The 18,969-nt window shown below is 45.9% G+C and overlaps 2 protein-coding genes across 3 annotated transcripts; one reads left to right on the forward strand and one right to left on the reverse strand.

Annotated features, from left to right (window-relative positions):
• Window positions 1-514: 514 nt before the first annotated feature.
• On the forward strand, window positions 515-6,730 carry eed (embryonic ectoderm development). Of its 2 annotated transcripts, XM_084152506.1 has the most exons (11): window positions 518-719; window positions 1,322-1,474; window positions 1,842-1,934; window positions 2,078-2,269; window positions 2,424-2,505; window positions 2,704-2,795; window positions 2,941-3,074; window positions 3,305-3,410; window positions 3,525-3,683; window positions 3,926-3,999; window positions 6,171-6,730. In XM_084152506.1, the coding sequence occupies exons 1-11, from the start codon at window positions 603-605 to the stop codon at window positions 6,295-6,297; spliced, it is 1,329 nt and encodes a 442-aa protein (XP_084008632.1). In that variant the 5' UTR covers window positions 518-602; the 3' UTR covers window positions 6,298-6,730. The 2 variants fall into 2 exon arrangements, with proteins under 2 accessions (XP_084008631.1, XP_084008632.1); XM_084152505.1 differs by having other exon boundaries at window positions 515-719; window positions 3,305-3,683.
• Window positions 6,731-6,947: 217 nt separating this feature from the next.
• Window positions 6,948-10,625, reverse strand: hikeshi (heat shock protein nuclear import factor hikeshi). Its single transcript, XM_084152507.1, has 5 exons — window positions 10,435-10,625; window positions 9,269-9,506; window positions 8,938-9,089; window positions 7,461-7,579; window positions 6,948-7,198 (listed from the first exon to the last, which is right to left on the reverse strand). Exons 1-5 carry the CDS (start codon window positions 10,462-10,464, stop codon window positions 7,144-7,146), a joined length of 594 nt encoding a protein of 197 aa, XP_084008633.1. The 5' UTR covers window positions 10,465-10,625; the 3' UTR covers window positions 6,948-7,143.
• Window positions 10,626-18,969: the final 8,344 nt, after the last annotated feature.

Here is an 18,969-nt window from a genome sequence, read left to right on the forward strand (position 1 = left end):
CTCACGCATGGTTCAGTGTTGTTTGCCTCGAAGCGAGCATTGAAGGCATTTAGCTCGTCCGGTAGGTTTGCGTCACTGGGCAGCTCTCAGCTGGTTTTCTCTTTGTAATCCATGATCGTTTGCAAGCCCTGCCACATCCGACGAGCGTCAGAGCCGGTGTAGTATTCGATCTTAGTCCTGTATTGACGCTTTGCCTGTTTGATGGTTCGTCGGAGGGCGTTGCGGGATTTCTTATAAGTGTCCGGATTAGTGTCCTTCTCCTTGAAAGCAGCAGCTCTTGCCTTTAGCTCAGTGCAGATGTTGCCTGTAATCCATGGCATCTGGTTGGGATATGTATGTATGTATGGTCACTGTATTCCAGTCACTGTGTTCCAGTCTACTTAACGGGGTGTCTCCCATAGACACCAATGCAATAGCAGCTGGGTCTGGTCTACTTAGTTCATTGACTTTTATTGAACCAGAAAAAACTGCCTTTTCCGTCTCTGGCTAGACTAGACTATTACCGGTACGTGTGGGACTTTTATTGTGAAGACCAAAGGAAATAATAGACCCGGAAGTTGTTCTCGCTGTCGCGCTATGATTGAATCTGAGAAGAACGGAGGATGAGGAGGGAGAACATGTCTGATACCCCTACCGAAGCGGGAAAGGAGATGCCGACAAAAAAGCAGAAGCTGAGCAGTGATGAAAACAGTAATCCCGACCTCTCTGCAGATGAGAATGTAAGTTCGATGTGGGTTTGTTCTGTTTGTATCGGCGCCAACATGAAAAATGGTTAACTAACGTTAGCTAGCTAAGTAGCTAACGTTAGCTAGCTATGAAAAGTTCGGCTAACTAGCTAGCGTCTGGTAGTTGATTTTGGAGTTCGTGATGATAGCTGGGCCTTTCCCTATATTTCAACTAGGCCTAGTTGTTGTTTTTAGCTACCTTGCTAACGTTAGTTGTGGTTATTTCCCTTTCAAACATTCCAGAACAGGAAATAAGAAAAGCCTCACTCAACGAGCAAGGGATGCGAGACAACACTGCAAAGGGCCTCCACCTAAGCTAGCTAGTTGGCTAGTTATGCTCTCTAGGTAGCGTTAGCTATCAAGTTTTGGACCCTTCTGGGATTGCCCAAGTAGATAATCATTAGCCAGTTGTCAGTTTAGTTGTTCTAGTCTATCTCAAGCCCCTCACACCCAGGTATGCCTTAGATGGCCTCATGGTAGGCCAGCCCACATCTGACACCAGTGTAACGAACAGGGGGTGCAGAACATCATTGCAGGTTGCAAACGCATCAACCACAACCTAGCCCATCACATGTTGCTATCATTTGTGTTTGTAGGATGATGCTGTCAGCGTTGAGAGCGGGACCAATGTGGAGCGCCCAGACACACCCACCAACACAGCCAACGCTCCAGGCAGGAAGAGCTGGGGAAAGGGCAAGTGGAAATCAAAGAAGTGCAAATATTCCTTCAAGTGCGTCAACAGCCTCAGGGTGAGCCCATGTTATCAAGAATATTTCCAATAAATTCCAACTGCAGACATGTCACATCTTGTCAACTGCGCCTACTTTTGATTCCAGAAATGTCGTAATCTCAGCCTTGGACTTGGCATGCCTGTTATAAGTATGTGTGAACTGTGCTGTGCATATGATACTGTGTGAGTTGTAAACAGCTGAATGAAGGTGTGCTAATGTTACGGGTGGGCTCTGAACCCAGGTCTCCCACAGGACAAACCAATGTCTTGACCAAGAGGAAATTCCCCCTTGGGCCGAGGTTCACACTGATTTTGAAGTCGCAGGCAGGGATACCTCATCACCTTGACCATGAGCTCAACTCATAATTAACTGGTTCTTTACACAGGAGGATCATGGCCAGCCATTGTTTGGGGTCCAGTTCAACTGGCACAGTAAAGAAGGGGACCCGCTTGTGTTTGCTACTGTGGGGAGCAACAGAGTAAGTATCTTTGGCATCACATACACCATGTTGAAAGTGTAATAACCAACGCAGGTGGCGTAAAATACAGAAATGAGGGGTCTAATTCTTAAACCCATGTGCCACTTGTCACTGCTGACTATGTGATGTCCTTCATTTACCAGGTAACACTGTATGAGTGCCATTCCCAAGGAGAGATCCGACTCCTGCAGTCTTACGTGGATGCCGATGCAGATGAGAACTTCTACACCTGCGCCTGGACCTTTGACACCAGTACAAGCCATCCGCTCCTGGCCGTGGCCGGGTCACGTGGCATTATTCGGGTGATCAACCACATCACCATGCAGTGTATCAAGGTGGGTGAATCTCTAAGTAGATCAACCACATCACCATGCAGTGTATCAAGGTGGGTGAATCTCTAAGTAGTTTTAGGGATGGAATTTAAATTGGTGCAGAAGGGGGAGGGGTTAGTTGTGCCACATCTGAATATTTTGTTGTTTTTCAATGCAGCACTATGTGGGTCACGGGAACGCCATCAACGAGCTCAAGTTTCACCCCAGAGACCCCAACCTCCTCCTATCTGTCAGCAAAGGTAGAACAACTACTCACCATAGCTGTGACTTTACAGAAGATAATATTTCCTCAACTGACTTAACCTTTTGAGAACTTAACGATTTACATTTAGGAAGGATTATAGTCTGTGTGTATTTACACCATTAACAGAATGACTTAACAGAAAATCAACTGTCGGTGTGAATATCTCATCAGCTTTGTGTTTGTGTGTTTTTAGACCACGCCCTTCGTCTTTGGAACATCCAAACAGACACACTGGTGGCCATCTTTGGAGGTGTAGAAGGCCATAGAGATGAAGTCCTCAGCGCAGTGAGTACACCACACTACCATCTCTTACTAGCTTTCTTGATCAATAGAAGTCAGGGATTTCTATGTGTATGTTATCATTGAAAATGTCAATACATGTCAAATAAATGAGATTTCTGATTTAATAATCAAAGTCTGTCTGTGCCAGGACTTTGACCTGCTAGGTGAGAAGATCATGTCGTGTGGAATGGATCACTCTCTGAAGCTCTGGCGGATCAACTCGGAGAGGATGCAGAAAGCCATTAACGGATCCTATGAATACAACCCCTCTAAGACAAACAGGTGAAAATATTGATTGTGGGCAACAAACGTACGTGTATTCCCATGTATATTTCAGTTATTCAGCAGACTTTTACCCACAACAAAGCGCATTCAAATAATAGGGCTGGAAAAAATGCATAAAAGGAACATCGTACAGTGTTGCCAGGCTACAGTTAGAATCTCACTTTGTTGAGGTTTTCAAAGTAAAAATGTTTTCTCCTTTAACCGATGATTCGGTCTTCTTCTTACAGGCCATGGGTCTCTCAGAAGATCCACTTCCCAGACTTCTCTACCAGAGACATCCACAGGAACTATGTGGACTGTGTACGCTGGCTGGGAGATCTGATTTTATCCAAGGTAAGACTGTGTGAGAAGCTTCTTGTTCAAACACAGATACGTTACATCCTGTTATTAGGTTGTGGATCCTGTTGTGAGCCTCAACCCCTACTCCTTTGTTCCTGTCCTGACCAGTCGTGTGAGAACGCCATCGTGTGTTGGAAACCAGGGAAGATGGAGGACGACATTGACCTCATCAAACCAAATGAGTCCAACGTGACAATCCTGGGTCGCTTCGACTATAGCCAGTGTGACATCTGGTACATGCGTTTCTCCATGGACTTCTGGCAGAAGGTAAAGATGATATTCTCCTTTCGTTGTGTCTGTCGGATGTGAAGAATCCCTTATCTGCTACTGTTCTTCCCAGTATTGGAAGCAAACAGTGGTTTGGTGTTGGAACTCTATAAAAAATAGATGCAATGCTGTTGTTTTACATAAAAAATATAAAGTATAGTATTGTCTCTCCACATAGAAAGTTGTCTGAAGCTCAATAAGTATTGTTTGACTATTGAAATAATACATGTCTTGTCCTACAGATGTTGGCTCTGGGAAACCAAGTGGGGAAACTGTATGTGTGGGACCTGGAGGTAGAAGACCCTCACAAAGCAAAGTAAGCATCAGTAGGGAAACTGTATGTTGGGGAAGATACTCTGAAAACACAGTTTACCAAGCTACCAACCGATTCAGACTGGAAGAAGTAAAGCTACTCTTAAGAAACATTGTTTACTAAACTAAAGTTACTTTGAAAAAGTAGTTCACTACATCTGAAATGTCAGACTAGTAATTGCATGAACAGATCACTTTGGAGTCAGATGTTAACATAATGTGTAATTTAGCCTTATGAAAGGGCAACATTTTGATTTCCGCCTAAATAGACATACCCAAACGTAATTATTTTTCATGATGGCCATAAACAATAACCGGTAATGTTGTATAGTTTTAGAAAGGTCTGGAACTCACCTTTCTGGTAAATGTTGTTATAAATTGCTGAGGTGTACTCTTTTTAGGACACAAGCTCAAGTACATAGTACAAATATGAAAAAAATATTAACAAACAAATGATAAACGACTTACTATAAGATTTCACAGTTCTTATAGGGCGGCAGGTAGCTTAGTGGGTCAGAGTGTTGTGCTAGTAACCGAAAGGTCGCTGGTTCTAATCCCCGAGCCGGCTAGGTGAAAAATCTGTCGATGTGCCCTTAAGCAAGGCACTTAACCCTAATTGCTCCTGTAAGTCGCTCTGGATAAGAGCGGCTGCTAAATGACTAAAATATAAATAAATATAAAATATTATAACAATAAAATAAATATGATCATACTTGGTGGCAATAGTACAATATTGGCACTCATAACTGACAGAACTTTCTCCTAAACGTCCACTGAGCAGACTAGTTACAACTTCAGTCTGTGACCAAGAGAAAGTGGTCTTTCAATTCTATGAAATTATTTAGTATTTTTTCCATTTTGAAAGCTCTGTGTCCGGCTGAGAATATCACAGCGAGATGAAACCACAACGGCTGGACTCAGACTGTCACCGTTCATATGCCGTTTCCCAGGCTGGGCTCACTTGATCAGAGGAAATCGATTATTTGTCTGGATAGGCCAGAGAATGTGACACGTCACTCCCTATGTAAATGTGGGGTCTGAAACGTGACACTTCAAGTCAGCTCCGCTGAGAGAGTGGAAATGGTGAGCAGACAGATGGGGCTTTCTAGCACTAAGGCACAGGACCCTATGGCATTCAGAGCGCTTTTTACTCCAAATTGTCAGTCAGAACCGGTCCAGAACTGCTCAGTCCCCCATACATGGGACTTAACATCTAAGAGGTTTAAACACACAAAAATATGTTTCAAATGAGAATTAGACAGGTCTGATGCTGAATTTTTTTTTTAATTGCCTACTTTACCCATATTTTATTTTGGCATTTTTTTAAATTAAAAAGTTAACTACTGAAAACACCAATAATTGAATTTAGTTCAACTAACACCAAGCACAGCAAAATGTAATTAAATGACTAGTTGAACTACATGTATTTCACTACTCCCTGCATGTGTGGGACATGAAGGTAGAGGACCTGCAAAGTTAAGTCAACCTCCCACCAAGACACCTCACCTTAGCAGTGGTCCATACCTAGATGCTAGACTGCCTGAGAGAAGAAGTGATGTTAGAAGGCCAGTAGAGAGTGCTCCTCTCCTTGTTATGTGTAATGTTCCAGGGCGGTGACAGAAAAACCACAGAACAATGAGACAGATATTTCACCGGATGTATAAATGTGAAGCATCCGCTTGGCGTTTCCACTCACTACCAAATATGGTAGTGAGAGGAAGCCAAGTGTCCGGCAGTTGGAGAAGCTGGAACAAGATGGATTTTGGCTGACATTCTGCAAATTTCTCATTTTCTCAACATTTGATCTCAATACAGTTTTCTGTTCCCAAAGCTACAATCTTATGAACAGAGTGGACCAAGTTTTTTAGACTTTACCCTTTGCTAAAGTTTTCTAAAAATGCATTGTTTAGGAGTGCAAAGGCGAATTGAGTTATTGCGCATTTCAGAGTAGGCGTTCCCTAACAAATATGCAAATGTCTGCTACAGCGCGCCAATAGGATCTCGCAAGCTCGTGCTTGGCTCTGCCAACCTCCTTGCTTGTTTTGCCCACTGACTAATTTGTTCCCATTTGAAACGACGTGCGGTGGTCTATCTTGGTTTAGTTCTAAAAAAAATCTGAGACAGTCTGTTTCTGTTGTTTCACCAAATACATTCTAACCTGGATCTCTGGTTTAGATGCACCATCCTCACCCTCCCAAGATGCACCTCTGCCATCAGACAGACCAGCTTCAGCCGTGACAGCAGTATCCTGATCGCAGTCTGCGACGACGCCTCTATCTGGCGCTGGGACCGCCTGAGATGAAGATGACGTTGACAATGAGCAGCCGACTCTATTATCTGACGAACCAGTCACTTTGCTGTCAGGAACCGGAGACATTTTCCAGGTACACATTTTCTGTGTATAGTCTGCATCAGATCTGTCCAATGGAGGAGGGGTTTAACATCTCAGGAACCACTCCCAACATGACACAACGGTGCTACAGTCTGCGCAGAAAAATGTGTATCTGGAACGCACCAATTATCTTTGTTTTGTTTCCCTACCCTTCTCCGGATTACACTTACACCAGCCCATCCTTATTAAACCCATGAGGGGGGAGTGAAAAGGGGCACAATTTGGGGAGAATCAGACTGCAACCCTGGAGCCCTTCAAGCTTTCTCCCCCTTGCTATTTGCTTCTCCTTTGCTTACTTTTCACTTTTAAATGGGCTTTAATAAAAGCTATTTTTCTAAATGTTTCTGGTCTCATTGTGAGGTACTGAAGCTTGAAAAGAAGCTGGTTAAGCCTGCTAACTAAATAAATACAAGCCCAGACCACCTGAATGCGGAGAACAGGAGTAGAGACAGTTAGGCTGCCCCAACAATGCATCTCATCCACTAGAAAATAAATGAAGCAACTAGGATCCCCTTGTGTAGGCATGCTAAATATGTATAGAATAAACTAGTGGCGCAAAGAACATTTTAGGAAATGTTTTAATTAATATTATTTATTTGACAAAAGACCTACAAGTAATTGTAGCTATAAAACAAGACCTCTTCATCTTCTGTGGAGGACCATTCCTGGACATTATGGAGCAGAAAATGAAGTCTTTGGTTCTCTGTCCATGCCCATTTATCATTGTTTTTAATACTGTGGTATCATCGAGACAACTCATGTCTTCCAGAAATTAGGGTTTTGAGCCATGCGCCTCTGGAAGTTCTCATACCTGGGGAGAAAGAGACCAAAGGAGCACATGACTTTATGCTTTTGATATAGGAAGCATGTTCAGATCTTTTGCAGTGTCCATGCTTAACTGAGTGATTTGAGCAGTTCCTCCGCAAAATGTTAGTTTCCTTCTTGTAGCCAGCCCAATAACCACAGGTTCCACAAACGTGGGTCAGGCAAATTTTAAAATAATTAATTGGGTTAATTCAAGCAGGTGTTTAAATGGTCTGACTTTGAATAGGACCAACAGGGAATCATTTTACCATTTGAGGATGGAACTGGCAGGGATGAACATTTCTGAGGGGTTTGGAGTCATCTGCGACTGGGAAACAGCAAATGACGAGGAGAAATTATACAAACTGTCCAGCATCTTCTGAGTGAACTGAGGAGAGAGAGTTGAGTTTCAGTGTCAGCTGAGCGTGTAGGTGCTCTTAGCAATGTCAAAATAAAAGTCCTGCACGTTCGCCATAAGTGGACAAAAAAGGAATAACTTGTGGGGGACTTTTATTGACACGAGGTAAGCAGAGAGGAAGTGGCTCTACAACAGACCCACGTTTGAAAAGTCTCTTAATACGATCCTTTAGATATTATCTCAACTTCCCCCAGTCATACTGGCCAACTGTTCTGCCCACCGGCACAGTAAGTTGAAATGGAATTGTATTTAACTCCTGGCTGCCCATGGACTGTTTTTGTGAAACCTAATACGATTGAACACAACGCTTTAGAAAGTCCAACAACCTCCTTCCCTCAGTAAGAGCATTGAAGATGGGTCGTGGCTGGGTCTTCCAGCATGACAACGACCCGAAACACAAAGCCAGGGCAACTAAGGAGTGGCTCCGTAAGAAGCATCTCAAGGTCCTGGAGTGGCCTAGCCAGTCTCCAGACCTGAACCCAATAGAAAATCTTTGGAGGGAGCTGAAAGTCCGTATTGCCCAGCGACAGCCCCGAAACCTGAAGGATCTGGAGAAGGTCTGTATGGAGGAGTGGGCCAAAATCCCTGCTGCAGTGTGTGCAAACCTGGTCAAGACCTACAGGAAACGTATGATCTCTGTAATTGCAAACAAAGGTTTCTGTACCAAATATAAGTTCTGCTTTTCTGATGTATCAAATACTTATGTCATGCAATAAAATGCAAATTAATTACTTAAAAATCATACAATGTGATTTTCTGGATTTTTATTTTAGATTCCGTCTCACAGTTGAAGTGTACCTATGATAAAAATTACAGACCACTACATGCTTTGTAAGTAGGAAAACCTGCAAAATCGGCAGTGTATCAAATACTTGTTCTCCCCACTGTATGTATGTATGGGGGACAGAGGAAAGGGTAGTCATTAAAAAAATGTCAACCGAGTGAGTCTATATAACTTGTGATTTGTTAAGCCAAATTTTACTTCTGGACTAATTTAGGCTTGCCTAAACAAAGGGGTGAATACTTATGTAACTACTTATTTAATTTTTTATGTGTAGTATTTTATTTTCACTTTGACATAGTATTTTCTGTAGATCAATGACCCAAAAAAAATATTGAAATCTATTTCAATCCCACTTTGTAACAGCAATGTGAAAAAAGTTGAAGGGGGTGTAGACTTTCTATAGGCACTGTAAATACACCCGTGTTGCTAGGACACAGCAATCAAAGCAAGCAGCTTGAGTATTGACTCATACATATTATCAAAGGAAGATTACTTTCACTGATTATGTACACTGCAAACCACCCATAATATTCTTCTAACTAACCTGCATGAAAGAGTCAACAGCGGACACAGTGGCACCTGATACAGGCGTCTGTTGGACCAGCTGCTCCAAAGGCTCAATAGATACACCGACTTGGGCCATGGAGGCAAGCTGAGGTACTGCCATCATTCCAAATGGATGCGCTCCACCCTCACCTATAGGAAGACAGCAGAAACAACACCATTTCATTTTCACCGCGACTGGCAATCAGTTTACCCACCTAGTTTTTTACCACTACATCACTGTGTAACACACACATACTGAAAAAACACCTTGTGACAACTGCTAATGTAATAAGAACTTTATTAGCTACATTTGATTGGTTGATACTCACCTGGTTTTAATTGAGATATTTTAAAGATGGCACTTGGTTTTTCGTTGGTGATGAAACCCAGGAGCTGCCAGACCTGCCCACTGACGGGGTCCGGGAAGGAGAAGTAGACGGCGCCACCCATCCCTGCAGGGAAAGGCACTGTGCCCAGCATGAACACCACTACATGGTTCACATTCTCATAGTCTGGTAGGTTGAAGACGAACTTGTCACCAGCAACCTGCTGGGCGTCGGTCTGGACCTAAAATACAATTTTGACTCCTACATGAGGCACAATCTGTTTCTGTATTTCAGCAGTTCGACCCTGCCACTTTTTTTTTGTAAACTGAGGAATTGGGGGGTAGGTAGAGACCAGTGGAGGGTGGTGGGAGGAGTTACAGGAGGACAGGCTCATAATAACTGGAAAGGAGTCGAACGTGGTTTCCATTTCTTTGATGTGTATGATACCTTTCCATTTATTCCATTCCAGCCATTACAATAATAATATACCATTTAGCAGACGCTTGTATCCAAAGCGACTTACAGTCATGCGTGCATACATTTTTTTTGTGTGTGTATGGGTGGTTCCGGGGATCGAACCGACTACCCTGGCGTTACAAGCGCCGTGCTCTACCAGCTGAGCTACAGAGGACCACAATGAGCCTGTCCTTATAGCTCCTCCCACCGGCCTCCTCTGGTAGGGACATCTTGATGTATCTCTATAGGGACAATTCATACATTTACATTTACATTTTAGTCATTTAGCAGACGCTCTTATCCAGAGCGACTTACTCATAGACAGCCATGCATGCTTGCATGTCCATGGACCTGTCATGGTAGTAGGAAATATACTTCAAAGCTATACATTTCCTGTTTATAATGACACAAAAAAACATTGGAGTACAATTTCGGTTATGATACTAGCTAGTTAGGGTAAGAAAAGTTATACAAGCTAAACTGCAGAGCCATGATGTACACAAAACATCTGTTTGGCTCTGCTAAACACATATCATAAAGCATTTATAACTAGCTATAGTGTTCAACAATCAATGGGTATATGTAGCCACGAGTATAAATGACCAGTGAACAGCAGGAATACAATAACACATTGTCCCTTCATATCAAATGTGTAGCTAGCTGTCATTTCAGTCCCAAGTTAGCTTGCTGCCGTTAGCAAGTTACATACTTACCAATCTACCAGCAACCAAACATCCAAACATTTTAATGTCCTTGGTTACTTTATATTTGGGTCAAGATGACTGTTTTACACTCAATCGATAGCACCAGCTGTGCCCATTCCACAAAACTCCCGAGAAATTAGTTAGCTAACTCAAACGTTTTGTTTATTGTATGGTCTGGCTCTGATCACGTGTTTACAAGAGCTTCCGGTTTGATTGACATTTCAAAATAAAAGCGCCCAGATAGAAAGTGATAGAATGTGATATAACGCTTGTGTGGTTCTAATACAGCGAGGGAAAAAAGTATTTGATCCCCTGCTGATTTTGTACGTTTTCCCACTGACAAAGAAATGATCAGTCTATCATTTTTATGGTAGGTTTATTTGAACAGTGAGAGACAGAATAACAACAACAAAAATCCAGAAAAACGCATGTCAAAAACGTTGTAAATTGATTTGCATTTTAATGAGGGAAATAAGTATTTGACCCCCTCTCAATCAGAAAGATTTCTGGCTCCCAGGTGTCTTTTATACAGATAACAAGCTGAGATTAGGAGCACATTCTTAAAGGGAGTGCTCCTAATCTCAGCTTGTTACCTGTACAAAAGACACCTGTCCACAAGCAATCAATCAGATTCCAAACTCTCCACCATGGCCAAGACCGAAGAGCTCTCCAAGGATGTCAGGGACAAGATTGTAGACCTACACAAGGCTGGAATGGGCTACAAGACCATCGCCAAGCAGCTTGGTGAGAAGGTGACAACAGTTGGTGCGATTATTCGCAAATGGAAGAAACACAAAATAACTGTCAATCTCCCTCGGCCTGGGGCTCCATGCAAGATCTCTCCTCGTGGAGTTGCAATGATCATGAGAACGGTGAGGAATCAGCCCAGAACTACACAGGAGGATCTTGTCAATGATCTCAAGGCAGCTGGGACCATAGTCACCAAGAAAACAATTGGTAACACACTACGCCGTGAAGGACTGAAATCTTGCAGCGCCCGCAAGTCCCCCTGCTCAAGAAAGCACATATACATGCCCGTCTGAAGTTTGCCAATGAACATCTGAATGATTCAGAGGAGAACTGGGTGAAAGTGTTGTGGTCAGATGAGACCAAAATGGAGCTCTTTGGCATCAACTCAACTCGCCGTGTTTGGAGGAGGAGGAATGCTGCCTATGACCCCAAGAACACCATCCCCACCGTCAAACATGGAGGTGGAAACATTATGCTTTGGGGGTGTTTTTCTGCTAAGGGGACAGGACAACTTCACCGCATCAAAGGGACGATGGACGGGGCCATGTCCCATCAAATCGTGGGTGAGAACCTCCTTCCCTCAGCCAGGGCATTGAAAATGGGTTGTGGATGGGTATTCCAGCATGCCAATGACCCAAAACACATGGCCAAGGCAACAAAGGAGTGGTTCAAGAAGAAGCACATTAAGGTCCTGGAGTGGCCTAGCCAGTCTCCAGACCTTAATCCCATAGAAAATCTGTGGAGGGAGCTGAAGGTTCGAGTTGCCAAACGTCAGCCTCGAAACCTTAATGACTTGGAGAAGATCTGCAAAGAGGAGTGGGACAAAATCCCTCCTGAGATGTGTGCAAACCTGGTGGCCAACTACAAGAAACGTCTGACCTCTGTCATTGCCAACAAGGGTTTTGCCACCAAGTACTAAGTCATGTTTTTCAGAGGGGTCAAATACTTATTTCCCTCATTAAAATGCAAATAAATTTTTGACATGCGTCTTTCTGGATTTTGTTGTTGTTATTCTGTCTCTCACTGTTCAAATAAACCTACCATTAAAATTATAGACTGATCATGTCTTTGTCAGTGGGCAAACATACAAAATCAGCAGGGGATCAAATACTTTTTTCCCTCACTGTAGGTAGGCTGTTTGTTTAAGAAGGAAAAAACATGTACAAAAATAAAGCACCAGAAACAAGAAATGTCTATAATCTAAGATAAATTATATTGTGATGGGACTGCAGAAAAAATACACAATTTGGGTCCATGAAAGTCTGAAAACAGAAATACTGAGGTGAGTTCCTTGATATTAGGAATTGAAGGAGCATTCAGTAGGAGTCTGTGAAAGGCTTCTTTGTTTGGCCTTTCAATCTGAGGATCTGTTCCAATCACTGATGCTCGGAGGAGAATGTTAGGGTGAATGTGAGCTATTCGTCTGTGACCTCTGGGTCTACTATATTCTTGGTTGGCTTGGAATTAATCCACATTTTAAACAATTGCCATTGAAGTCATGAGCATCCACCTATTATTGGCTTATTGGTCATCTAACATTGGGGTATATTGGGGAAATGTAACTTTGATTTTTTAAATTGACAAGTATTTTATTGAAACTGGTTGCACTGGGTTGAGTAATGTTTGTTGATATGTCAATATAGATTGAATAGCACCAATGCCTGCCACAATGAAACCATTATTGTCAGCCAGACCATAGTCACCAATAACTAATAACTGTCACCAAAAGCTGCCAAGGTAAACCTCCACACCCCTCACTGGACTTTTATCATTATACTCCATCAAACTCTATTGGATGATACTATAGCTTTCTCTTTCCATGAAGTCAAGCACTCCAGCATTCCAGTGATGTGATAGTTTAGAGTTGAAATAATCAGTTACAGACAAAATTGGATAACTGTGACTTGTGTCATGTGGCTCATCCTGTTCAGACTGGAGTTGTCCATTGTTGTCTTGTCTTCAGATCATTTCTCTGAAGAAGACTGCAGAAGACCCCTGATCCAACGGGAGTTCTACCATGTATGGATCCACATGGCCCACTAAGTGGACGAGGAATTGCCTGAACTATGTGAGTAATCTGGATACAGTGTTACCTCTATGTGTTTACATGTTCATGTTATTATCAGGCTTCAGACTACTACTGAATTCAGGAAATATCTATACTCTGATCAATGGCTCTGGTCAATAGACTATTGTGCTACATTTGGGACAACTTCAAGCATATGGATTGTCGAAACATTCATAACCTTCATAGAGCCTTTATTCAATATCTATTACGTGTGAAGTTGTTGAATAGTATGGCATACTCATAAGGCAGACATATTTCTATTATCTGTTTCTGCAATTAACTTTAAAAAATAAACTTAACATTAAAGTATGACAATGAAACAACTGTATGTATTAGTCTAATTGATAAATAACTTAAACAACATAAGTTATTTTTATGCGTATACCATTCTGAAAAGGTTATTTTGAATTCACAGAGTAGGCTTAGGCTAGGCTATGCTGAAGGTGTGGTTGTAGGATTACAGTGAGGGAAAAAAGTATTTGATCCCCTGCTGATTTTGTACGTTTGCCCACTGACGAAGACATGATCAGTCTATAATTTTAATGGTAGGTTTATTTGAACAGTAAGAGACAGAATAACAAAACAAAAATTCCAGAAAAACACATGTCAAAAATGTTATAAATTGATTTACATTTTAATGAGGGAAATACGTATTCCCAGCAATCCCAGAACAACAGCAAAGGACCTTGTGAAGATGCTGGAGGAAACAGGTACAAAAGTATCTATATCCACAGTAAAACGACTCCTATATTGACATACAGTGGGGAAAGAAAGTATTTAGTCAGCCACCAATTGTGCAAGTTCTATATCGTGGAGCTCCGCCCCATAGGGGAGCTCTGCTCCTATTGGTTTACCCACTGCCCTAAGGCAGCATCAGCCTGAGACAAAATTATGCACACACCTGCAGCCAGTACAGGTGTCCCTATAAGAAGGGATGCCTCCCCTCAATCAGCCTCCCTTTATCTTCAGCGACTGGACTAGACTGAAGAAGCCAAGAAGACACGAAGAGAAGACTCAGGACGAAGATAACGCCGTCGATTTCCAGTTCATCGACGTCGTCCTTAGAATGAGCACACCGGGAGATTTCCCATCCCCAAAAGCTCTTTTCAGAGCTCAATGCAGATGCTCCTCCATGGCGGCCGGCGACTCCCACGACTTATGTTTCGTGTGTTTAGGGTCCCTGCATGCCAAAGAGGGCGTCTGCAGTCCCCCTAACTGCGCCTCCTGCGCCCTCCTTTCTATAAAGGAGAGGAAGCAGCGCTGGGCGTTTTTTAGGGAGGATATCCCCCTAGAGGACGTGCTGTCAATTCTAGCCTCTGCTTCAGAGGCTTCGTCTGACGGCGCAGACTCAGGGGACGATAGGGATTATGAGGAGGAGGCTGACATTCCGATGGAACAGTCAGACCCCGTCCCTCATACGTTCAAGCCCCCCTTTCCTTTGGTTAGTGAGAGGGCTTGTAGTCCCTATGGTGATGACGACACGGGCTCTGAGAAATCAGAAGCCCTGTCCTTCGCCGCAGCATCTCTGAGATCGGATTTTCCGGGTCTCATTGAGAGAGCTGCCAGACGGCTGGAGATACCGCTGCCCCCTATTCCCTCCGCACCGGAGGTTGATTTAATGGAGGGCGGCCCTTACTCCAGGCCAAGAAGAGCGGCAGAGCCACTGGCTCCTGCCATGCCTTCATTGGCCAAGTACATCGAGGGCTCATGGGAGGCACCTTTAGTGGCGCGTTCGCCGGCTAAATCTTACCTCCCATTCACTAGGGTGGAGGGGAGGTTCCAGGGCCAAAGCAAGGGAATCCCCAGGTTAGAGAGCGCCATGGCGGCGTATCTTGTACCGGGTTCGAGTCCCTGGCCCTCTTCCCGAAAAGCCCTGTTGCCATCTCAGAAGGACCGTCTCTCAGCACAGCTGTTAGAGAAGTCCTTCAACCTGGGAGCCCAAGCTGTAGCAGCAGCTAACAACATTGCCCTCTTGGCGGCCGCTCTGTCCCGTTTAACCACAGGTAAGACAGAGCTGGAACCAGAGGAGGTGGAGGAGGCGTCCAGGATTTCTGGCGCCATCCTACACCTAACACAGGCATCGGCCGTCTGCTCGGGGAGGTCCATGGCCACCTCGGTGGTCGCGGAGCGACACCTCTGGTTGTCTTTGACAACTATGAAGGAAGCAGACAGGACGTCCCTCTTGAACGCCCCCCTCTCTGACGACGGGCTCTTCGGAGTCGTCGTCAAAGAGGCGACGGAGAGGTTTTCCAAGTTGGACGAGGAGAAGAAGCAGTTGGCCAGACACCTGCCATTGGCAAGGAGGTTAGGCCCTGCGCCGTCACAAAGACCATCGACTTCCGACCCCCAGAGTAGACAGGGGTCTACGGCGAGGCGGCGTATCCGGTGCCAGTCGGCGGCCGCAGGAGGCAGGAGAGCGGGCCCAGCAGCCACGGTGGCCCCGTTGCAGCCGGCAAGGGAAGTGGTGAGGACGCCGACCTGGGCCCCCAGGGGAGGCCACAAGAGGAGGCGCACATGACGGGACGCGGGGGAGCGGATGGAGGACACGTCATCTCTGATCGTGACCACTGTTCCCCCCCACCCTTCGGTTGAAGGGATGGGTGATGATGTTTATGCTGTTGCTGATGTGTTTAATAAAGAGTTGGCTCCACCTGACTTTGTCAAAAAAGAGCCCCTTTTCCATAATACGTCCGAGAGCGTTCAAATCTCACCCTCTCTCACCTACCACTCTAAACGCCGTTCAGCCCACCAGGGGTGCGTTGCTAAACAGGCAGTTAGAGTAGGTACACATAACACTTCAATAAGAAGTGCGTCACAGGGCAGACAGCAGTCTCTGTCAGATTCTGACATGATGACGCAGTCGCTATTTGGGGACGGCGCACTATCACAGACTAAGGTCTCTGTTAGTGCGATTCAGACCCATGCTGCGTTCACGGAGGGCCCGATTACCATGGTCACGAAGGTGCCCAGTGTATCGGCGCCCCCACTTCTCTCTGAACGCGCCAATACTCACCACACTGAGGGTAGTTCAGCCCACCAGAGGTGCAGAGTTGAACGCTCACAGGAGGTGAAAGGAGAAAAGATACCGAGACGCCGTCTTGGTATATCTCAAAGAGACCTCACATTACAGACTCCAAGGAGTATAGTAGTGAGTGCCTCTCATAGCAGGCTACAGCCTCAGTCAGGTGACATGAGGACACAGCCGCTGTTTGGGGATGGCGCACTATCGCAGACTAGGGTCTCGATTAGTGCGATTCAGACCCATGCTGCGTTCACGGAGGGCCGGGTTACGAAGGTTACGGGAATAACTGAAGTATCTGGGAGGTGCAGAGTTGAACACACACAGAAAGTGAAGGCTAAGAAGGTATCAAGGCGCCGCCTTGGGTTACCTCATAGAGACCTCATATTACAGATTCCTAGGGGTGTTGTAGTGAGTGGCTCTAATAGCGAATTGCAGGCATCTACGATGACGCAATCGCTTACTGGGGATGGTGCCCTGTCGCAGGCTGTGGCCTCGTTCAGTGCAATTCAGACCCGTGTTGCGTTCACGGAGGGCAGGAATACGACAGTTACGGGATTAACTGACGTTTCTGCCCCCTCTTTGAGTTCATAACGCACCAATGTTTCCTCTCCCTTTCATGGGAGGCCCGCCTTGGGCTGTTCCACCTCCTCAGTGTCGAGGAACAGCGGCGGCAAGGGCCATAGAGGAATACAGGTCCTTCCTACTGAATGTACCACAGCTTCGCGCTCGGCCGCTTTCTCTGCATTGCTGGCAGTGGCAGCGAAGCTGCACCCTCTCACGCTGGCTAGAACAGACGTTGCAGAAGGGTTATGCTCTCCAATTCCATCAGACCCCACCCCCATTCAGGGGAGTGGTGGAGACGGTGATGAAAACGCCCGTAAAAGTGGCCGCTCTGGTTTCAGAGATTACGGAACTTTTGGCGAAGGAGGCGGTCACAGTGGTTCCCCAGGAGCAAAGGAACAAAGGGCTATATTCACCCTACTTCCTGGTGCCCAAAAAGACGGGGGGAATGAGGCCGATATTGGATTTACGCATTCTCAACGAGAGCGTAACCAAACGGCCCTTTCGAATGCTAACGACAAAACGTCTGCTGGAGTGTGTCCAGAAGGGAGACTTTTGTACGAGCATAGACCTAAAGGACGCGTACTTTCATGTGCCGGTACAGCCGCGTCACAGGAAGTTTCTGCGATTCGCCTTTCAAGGGGTGGCGTACGAATACACGAGGATGCCATTTGGGTACGCCCTGGCACCTCGCACGTTTTCCAAGTGTGTGGAGGCGGCATTGGAACCGTTGCGTCGTCAGGGAATACGGCTATTAGCCTACCTAGACGACCTACTGGTTCTCGCCCCGTCAGCAGAGCTGGCGATCACTCACACAACACAGACAGTGATTCATCTCACACGTCTGGGGTTCGCTGTGAATTGGAAAAAGAGCGCCCCCTGGCCCAGTCATCAGATTGTCTACCTGGGGATACAGCTAGACACTGTAACGATGAGGGCTCGAATTTCGGACCCTCGAAGGGTAGCCTTGTTGCTAGCCCTGAGGAAGTGTCGTCCGAATCACACGGTGACGGCGCTGTCGATCATGTCACTCTTGGGTCTCATGTCGTCAGCCCACTCTGTGGTTCCGCTGGGACTCCTGCACATGCGCAGGATGCAGCGATGGTTCGCCCAACTAAGACTAGACCCAGTGCGTCAACGTCATCGGTTGGTGGTGGTTCCCCTCTCGCTCAGTGCAGATCTGAACTATTGGAGAAACCCGCGCGTTCTCACGCACGGAGTCCTGATAGGCAAAGTGTCTTCCTACATCCCAGTGTTCACAGATGCGTCTCTGACGGGATGGGGAGGGACATGTCAGACCCAAGCGATAGGAGGTGTGTGGCCTCCTTCGAGTCGCCACATCAACCTCTTGGAGTTGGAAACGGTTCGACTGGTTCTGACCCACTTCGCCTCTACCCTACGGGGTCGCGATGTGCTGGCCTGGTCAGACAACCGGACCACAGTAGCCCACATAAATCGCCAGGGAGGAGTCAGGTCTCCTGCTCTCCACAGGGCGGCAGAGGAATTGTGGCTGTGGGCTCACGAGCACCTTCGCTCATTGAGAGCAGCACACATTCCGGGCTACTTGAACGTAGGAGCAGACCTCATGTCAAGAGGGGGTCCTCGAGACGACGAGTGGTGTCTGCATCCGGACATTGTTCTCCAAATTTGGGAACAGTTCGGGAGAGCCGAGGTGGATCTATTCGCATCACGCGTGAACGCGCAATGTCCCCTATGGTTCTCTCTGAGGGAACAGGAGGAACCGCCACTGGGAAGAGACGCTTTTGCGCACCACCCGTGGCCGAGAGTTCTTCTGTATGCATTCCCTCCGCTGTCCTGCATTCTCCCACTGTTAGCCAGGGTGAGGTCAGGAGGGCTGTCAGTGATACTGGTAGCCCCCGATCGCCCAGGGGCTCCTTGGTTTGCGGAGATGAGTCAGATGTTGATTGCGCCACCTTGGCCAATTCCACATCGACAGGACGCGCTGTCTCAGGCGGGGGGCACGATAGGGCAGTTGCCCATAATCGGCCAACCACTGAAGGCCTGGCTGCTGAGAGGGACAGGCTAGAGCGCCGTGGGTTATCTGATGCGGTGATCAGGACCATACAGGGTTCACGTTCCAGTTCCACTTCTAAGATGTATGCCAGTAGATGGAACGTGTTTT

This window comes from Coregonus lavaretus (assembly GCF_964263955.1).
Source record: "Coregonus lavaretus genome assembly, chromosome: 35".
Lineage (NCBI taxonomy): Eukaryota > Metazoa > Chordata > Actinopteri > Salmoniformes > Salmonidae > Coregonus > Coregonus lavaretus.

Coding starts and splice junctions, on each gene's coding strand:
- eed (XM_084152505.1), top strand. CDS start 603: ATGAGGAGGGAGAACATGTCTGATACCCCTACCGAAGCGGGAAAGGAG. Junction 720..1,321: donor ACCTCTCTGCAGATGAGAAT/GTAAGTTCGATG, acceptor TTGTGTTTGTAG/GATGATGCTGTCAGCGTTGA. Junction 4,000..6,170: donor GAAGACCCTCACAAAGCAAA/GTAAGCATCAGT, acceptor TCTCTGGTTTAG/ATGCACCATCCTCACCCTCC.
- hikeshi (XM_084152507.1), bottom strand. CDS start 10,464: ATGTTTGGATGTTTGGTTGCTGGTAGATTG. Junction 9,507..10,434: donor GTTTGGTTGCTGGTAGATTG/GTAAGTATGTAA, acceptor ATTGTATTTTAG/GTCCAGACCGACGCCCAGCA. Junction 9,090..9,268: donor AATATCTCAATTAAAACCAG/GTGAGTATCAAC, acceptor GTCTTCCTATAG/GTGAGGGTGGAGCGCATCCA.